Here is a 7,057-nt window from a genome sequence, read left to right on the forward strand (position 1 = left end):
GTGTGCAGACCCCCGACATTAGTCCAATAAGCTGTCCTGAAGATGCCTTCTGCCCCACCGGCAGCACAGAACCGAGGTACTGCATGGAGACGTTCTTGCGTAAGGCCGGAGACTCTTGTAAACTGGCACCTCTTACCATCATGCTGCTAGTCGTTTGTGCGGTTGGTAAGTTGACTATAATCTTACGGTTTGCAATTGATGCAACTTGAGAAAACTAGTCTTACAAAGAATGTGAAATGTTTAGGGTTAATCTTACCTTAGTCTTTGATGGTTTCCCTTCTGCCTTTGGGCCATGCGGATGTAATGAGCCTCACAAGGCTCTGCTTTGATTATTAGCAAGACCTCTGTTAGGCCAAATAATTTTTTGGGCTTTCTTTGAGGGTGGTGAGTTATTTTTGGATTTGAAGTTCAAGCACACCATAAACTGTCCCACGTTTTGTTTTTCTTTTCCTGTACAGTGCTCATTTTTGGTGTAATCTGTGTGGTCCGAAAGCAAAAACGGAGATCTGAGCAACAATACGTCATAGGTTTCAGTCCGAAATCTCCCCTATTGCACAGACAACAATCTTCGAGCCCTGTGTATGGGATCACTTATGATGCAGAGCCAGTGTATGCTGGATGGTAAAAATGCGTCGACTCACTGTATATACTCAAATGTAAAATTTACATGGATCCCTTTTTTTTTCTAAGCAAAATGTCTCTGTACAGTATGTGAATAATCTTTATTTAATGTTTCTACTAGATCTTTATCCCTTATATATAGTGTACAGAGAGTGAGTTATAGGTGAGAAAGTATTTATAGTAGACTCTGTAAATATAGCTACTTATGTAAATGTGAACTGCTGCTTTTTTTTTTTCTTTTTATGTTGTGTTATGTAGTGCAGTTTTATAATGGTTTTACAAAGCTGCATTTCAGTCCAGTTTTTGTTGGTTTTTCAATTATACAGTATTTGAAAATATTGAGACTTGTTCGATCTGTAAGAGTTACAATTGTGTATATCTCAATTTCATAATATCAACCACAAAGTTCTTTATTCACATATCAGAACATGAATTTGCATGTGTGAGGGCCCTATTCTATGAATAATATGGATATTTTAAGTGTTCCTAAAAAGAATGATGGAAGAAAATACACAGTCATGATTTTCATCTTGCTTATAACAATTGTACAGTGCATACATTTTGTCCAATGATATTGAATAAATATGATTGCCATTAATGGTAAAGCGCCACTTGTGTATTTTAAGGTGACATTGAGGTCATGATTCTGAGTTGATGTTGAACATGTTTGTGTCTTTTTGTATTTAACTGTGCATGCATCTAAAGTTGGGCATACATTATACAATTATGGCTGGTTGGAATGAAAATCTGGTATTGGAGGAGAACAAATGACAATTGACCATTTGCTCCCAAATGCTGGAAAATGGACAAAAACTGTTGTCCATACAAATTTGTTAAATCAGTCATTTTAACGAATTTGTCCTCACATTTGGACACACAGATGTACACAAGGGAAGGGCTTTGTAACTGCATATGCATAAAGTAATCGACGTGTGACTGGTTAATGACACAGATTCAGAAACAGGCCCGGAGTCTTTTTATTTAGATGGATGGAAATTACAACCCAGAGAAAGGCTTGAAGACAGTCCATCTTTTCTACCTCAGGATGTGCGTACATGATCACCCACTCAAACACCCGCTAAGCTGGAAAAGCGTTCTGATATGCACCCTCTCCACATGGCAAAGAGTAACAGTACATTCGCTGTCATTTTCTTTTCTGCATTTGGTGGCAGAATAACTGGGCACCAATCAGGAGCTAGATATTGTTGTCCATAAATGGATGGCGCCTGGTCAGCCCATACCGCAGATATACTCTTAAAACAAAAAAAAATAGATGTCATAAGATGCTATTTGCTCTATGTAATTCACAGTTAGAAATTAAGGGCTACGGCTTACTCTGCACGTGTGTAATGATTGATATGATCACAGACTTGCTTTGCTCTGGCAATGTATAATTAGATTACCACCGTATCGTTACCAAATGTGCACAAAAACTGCAAAGTATTTGGCACTACAAGGTATTTTCAGTAATTCTGTCCTCTCTCACAGAAAGCAGCTTAGTCTCTGGAGGAACGGCTGCATAGAGCAGTATCGTGTCATTTGTAGCATACTAAGATCTATTATTAAACACCAGGTTTTTTTTGTTTTGTTTCTATTCATTCCTTAAAACTAATATTAAAACGAATAAAGCGGATATAAATGCACTCTGAGGCTGACCTAAATAACGTCCCAGAAATGCACTGTGATTATACATCAATTTAACGTAAGCTTTTCCTGGGGGAAATCACACTGGGGGAACTTCTAGGTAGCTAAGAAGTCTCACAGAAAAGTACAAATGGAAACAGTAACAGCGCTAGAATATGGGGTGAAAAAATTCTAACAATGTATCGCTGTATAAAAGCAAAATACTATTATATTTGTTTATATTATATATGTTTTAGTAAAGCAGATATATAAAATATCAATTCAAAAACCTAAAAAAAAAAATCCAGTATTCAATATCTAGGTTTCCACTTGTGGCAAAATGAACCAGAGACCTATATACACTGAGAATATGCCAGTCCAGCACTCCAAATGTTTGGTTATTCAAAGTTCAGCAGCTGTTATAAAATTAATTTATATTGTTCCAAAAGCCTTTCCTATGTAGTGTAGAAAGGAACAGCACCTCTGTAGCAGCAATGGAACAGATGTTATGGCACAGAAGTCCGGTCCCTGCTGTTCCGCTGAAAGGCAGTAGGTGCACACTAGTCTGCCGAACCCTGCGGATAGCAAGCATCTCTGCTCAACCCACAGCAGGGAGCTTAGCAGCTGCTACAGAGACGTGGCCCAGTGTTTCTGTCTGCGGCAGGTGCGCCTTGAATGATCTGGGGGTAACCTCTGAAGTGGTGATACGTCAGATGGTATGACGAATGGTGAACTCTCTTTCCAACTCAGCTGGATGGTAACCACTGGCTGGTTGGAAATGCATTTGGTGGTGCTGGATTCTCAGTTGCAGTGAATCAGGGGGCTCTGTACTGATGCGTTTCAACCCCCTTTTAGCATCTTTGTCAACATTCCAAAAATGTCAAAATTACTAAATTTATTTTGGAATAATACATTTTGAATGTTATCATTTATTTAGCATGCCAAGAAGGAGAGTTATGGTAGACTTACCTTAGTTAACTCTTTCTTTGAGGTTCACAGGGGAGACAATGGGTGTAGGTGGTAGTAAAGGAACAGGCTCCAAACAGTTAAGCTTTTAGGTATCCAAAGATGCTCCGGTCCTTACCCCTTCTAAACCCCGCCTCCATACTCAGGCAGATCAATTTTGTCAACAAGCCTAAGGCAGGAGCAGGATAGGAGAGAAGGAAGGTACACACACTCACAGATCAGAGATGGGAATCGGTGACCAAGAGAAGAAACCCCATAGAAGCCATGTGCGTCAGGGTGGGTGCCCTATGAACCCTATGGACCTCGAAGAAAGAGTTAAATAAAAGTCTACCATAAATCTTCTTTACTACTTCGGGTTCCATAGGCTCCACAGGGGAGACAATGGGGATATTCCACAGCAGTTAGAAGAATCCGGAGTCCAAACGCAAGGTATAGAACTTCAGAAATGAAGAACACGTGGCCGCCTTTGCACAATTGTTCGATGGACGAACTGCGGTCTACTCATCACGAAGGACCCACACAGCGAGTAGAATGAGCAGAGACAGTAGCTGGCACAGGAAGGTCAACCTGTGTGTATGCCTGTGGGATAGTCATATGAATCCACCTGGCCAATCCCTCTTATGGAATCTGTAGAGGACAAAGAGGGAATCCAATTTTCTGATGGAACTGGTACAATCCACATAGATCCGGAGAGCACAGACAACATCAAGGGAGGCCTTCCCTGCCTCTAGTCTCCCTTCTGCCACGGACTTGCGGCAGAAGGGAGACTGAAGGAAACACATACAGCACACAGAAGTGCCACTGTATGGTCAGGGTGTCCATGAAGGCTGCTTCGGGGGTCTCTTGTCCTGGACTCGTATAGGAACCTTGTAGTTGTGATGGGAGGCCATTAGGTCCACATCTGCACTAGGAGCTGAAAGAGATTACTCACCGGCGTGTATGTCCTGTCGGCTGAGGAAGTCTGCCTCCCAGTTGAGTATCCCTGGTATGAAGACCACCGAGATGACGGAAGATGGCATTCGGCCCACCGGAGAAAGTGCGCTACCTCCTGTATTGCCAGCCGACTGCAGGTGCCACCGTGATGGTTGAGGTAGGCCACTGCTGCCCCGGAGCAGATTGTGTGCCAGTGATTGCTCGAGGTCACTGCACCATAAAGTCCCTCAACTCCATAACCAGGACAATAGAGCGGAAGGTTTCCATACGAAACTTGAGTACTCTGACAAATCTGTTGCGAGATTTGTGATTGAGGACAGGTCTCTCACACCCGTTGGGTTTCTGAATCAAAAACAGGGTAGAATAGAAGCCGGCCCCGCGTTGTGACCACAGTACAGGCACTATCAGCCCTGACTGCAGTAGAGATTGAATAGCATCCTGTTGGGCTACAGCCTTGCTGGCATCTGATGGGAGGGCATGTGGAGAAAAATTGTTGAGGGGCCATCTCCTGAACGGTGTACTCGTGGGAGACCACTTCTTGCACCCAGACATCTGTAGTGGTCAGGCACCAAACACATGCGAACTGAAGTCTGCTTCCCACCTTGGGGTTCCCCATGGGGAGGCCTGCCCCATCAGCCTGACGGCTTGTTGTAGGCCTTGGTAAGTAGACGTCTTGTAGTCCAGGCCTGTTTAGGCTTGGGTTTGGTAGTTTTGGAGGACGTTTGTCTGGGAAAGGTCTGACCTTTTCATTTTATTTTGTGAATGAAAGGAGCGGCAGATTGAGGTCCGAGCCCATAGACCTGAGGCAGAGGGTAGAAAATCTGTCTTGGCAGCTGACAAAGTAGCCACAATTTTGTCCAATTATGCTCTAAACAGGATATCACCTGAGAATGGTAGGAACTCCAAAGCCTTCTTGGAATCCAAGTCCGCTTTCCAGGAGCAGAGCCAGAGGATGCCTTGGAAGACAGTCATCCAAAACCACTTCCCCCAGGTACGAGGATGCCACCCTGATATAAGCGATATGAGACCGTCTTTCTCGTGAAGCATCGGTGGAGAGGCCTTCCTCCAAAGCATCTGCCCAGTGTTCAATGGCCTTGTCTGCCACAGTAGGCATGGTCACAGCACCTGTAAGAGAATAGACATATTTGAGTCAAGCTTTAATCCTTCTATCTGCAGTCTACTTTAAGGAAGAAGCTGATGGTATAGGAATGATGGAGGATTTAACCAAGTAGGCTATATGGGAATCCACTGACGAGGCACTCTCCCGTTTAGTACAATCACACACAGTAGCTGGTAGGATATTCGCGCTTTATAACCTGGCACCTTGGAGAGGTATACAGGGAGACTGGACCCAGCGTTCCTGGAGACCTGTAGCTGCATATACTGAAAATGGCTGCCTGAGGTCTCTGAGGGGGAGGGGGAGCACCTCAGTGGCTGGAAGACCGAATGGAATGGCGCCCTGAGCTGAGGGAGGGCCCGCAGACAGAGTGCTGGCCTCCTTTATGCTGGCATTACCCACCTGGCACTCTGGCCCCATTTAAGGATTGCCTGTGCCAGTAAAACACCCTGGTGGTCTAGTGGAGTCCCTGGCACCAGTGTCCACACCAGCTTCCTCTGCTCTGTCTCCACTGACCAGAGGATGGACTGCTAAGAAGATGCAGGTTCCCATGAGCTGCAACCCGCCCCCTGGCATCCATAGGACAGCCTAGTGCTGCTGCTCAGAGTTGTAAAACTAATAATAAAATAACCCATAAAAGAAAAGCTTGGGGCTGCTTAGACTCTGCCCCACTGTTTAAACGGTGATCCGGCTCCTGCTAGCACCAAGGCGAAACTGATCTGCCTGAGCATGGAGGCGGGGTATAGGGGGACGGGACGGACTGGAGCATCTTTGGATACTTAAAAGCTTAACTGTTTGGCGTCTGGTCCTTTACCACCACCAACACCCCATTGTCATCCTTGTGTAGCCTATGGAACCTAAAGAAGTAATTAGGCTATGATCTGCACATTCAACATTCCTTGGACAGAATTCAAATGTTTTGTCTGCCAACGGGGCTATTCAGTTGGTATCCCAGTTCGGACGCCGGTGTCTGCATTTCAGATTTGGGGGGGGCAGCTGAAATGCACAAAAAGTGGCCTGTTTGGGTGCCCAACCTGCACTTTTTATGATCGCGCCCAGCCCTTTGGTTGGGTTTAGCTGCTTTATGTGACTAAACCCAAACTTTATGGGCGCAAACACACATAAAAACCAATTGAGTTGCGCTCCTTGTTTAAAAAATTCTAACTAGGCAACTGCTGATTTTATAACAATGTGACGCCATGAATGGCTTCATCATATAATAGTAGCTGTAAATAAAAAGAAATAATGCTATATTCAGATAGTCATTTTAATTATATTTCACATGCTTAGATCATGCAACCATAAAGAGAAAATGCTTGATTGGCACCCCCCACACACAATTTTGACTATGAGATAATGAAGTCTTAAAGATTGATTTTGCTGTAATGTTTTTTACTTATTTAATAGTTGAAATTTTCCTTTAAAAATATTTGTACTGCTCATTAATACAAGTATCTATAATCATGTGGAGGCAACTCAATGTATAAAAGCATGGACATGGTCATGAGGTTCAGTTGTTGCTCAGGCTAGACATCAGACAGGGAACATGTCATGTACGTAACTTTGATAGTGAAATGCTTGTTGGTAAGAGACAGGCTGGATTAGGTTGCCCAGAAACTGCTTATCTCCTGGGATTTTCACGCACAACAGTGTCTAGAGCAGGCATTCCCAACCACGGTCCTCAAGGCACACTAACAGTGCAGGTTTTAGTGATATCCAGGCTTCAGCACAGGTGACTTAATTAGTAGCTCAGTTATTTTGATTTAACCATCTGTGCTGCAGCCTGGATATCACTAA

The 7,057-nt window shown here is 43.8% G+C and overlaps 1 protein-coding gene across 2 annotated transcripts in view; it reads left to right on the forward strand.

Moving 5' to 3' along the window:
- The window catches only part of LOC135003257 (laminin subunit alpha-like), a 106,045-nt gene extending 104,826 nt beyond the window's left edge, over window positions 1–1,219 (forward strand). For both annotated transcript variants that reach the window (XM_063951737.1, XM_063951734.1), the window contains 2 exons: window positions 9–165; window positions 459–1,219. In XM_063951737.1, coding sequence (XP_063807807.1) covers window positions 9–165; window positions 459–625 — 324 coding nt within the window. In that variant the 3' untranslated portion in view covers window positions 626–1,219. The remainder of the gene's footprint in view (window positions 1–8; window positions 166–458) is intronic.
- The last annotated feature ends 5,838 nt before the right edge of the window (window positions 1,220–7,057 follow it).

Source organism: Pseudophryne corroboree, chromosome 1 (genome assembly GCF_028390025.1).
Source record: "Pseudophryne corroboree isolate aPseCor3 chromosome 1, aPseCor3.hap2, whole genome shotgun sequence".
Classification (NCBI taxonomy): domain Eukaryota; kingdom Metazoa; phylum Chordata; class Amphibia; order Anura; family Myobatrachidae; genus Pseudophryne; species Pseudophryne corroboree.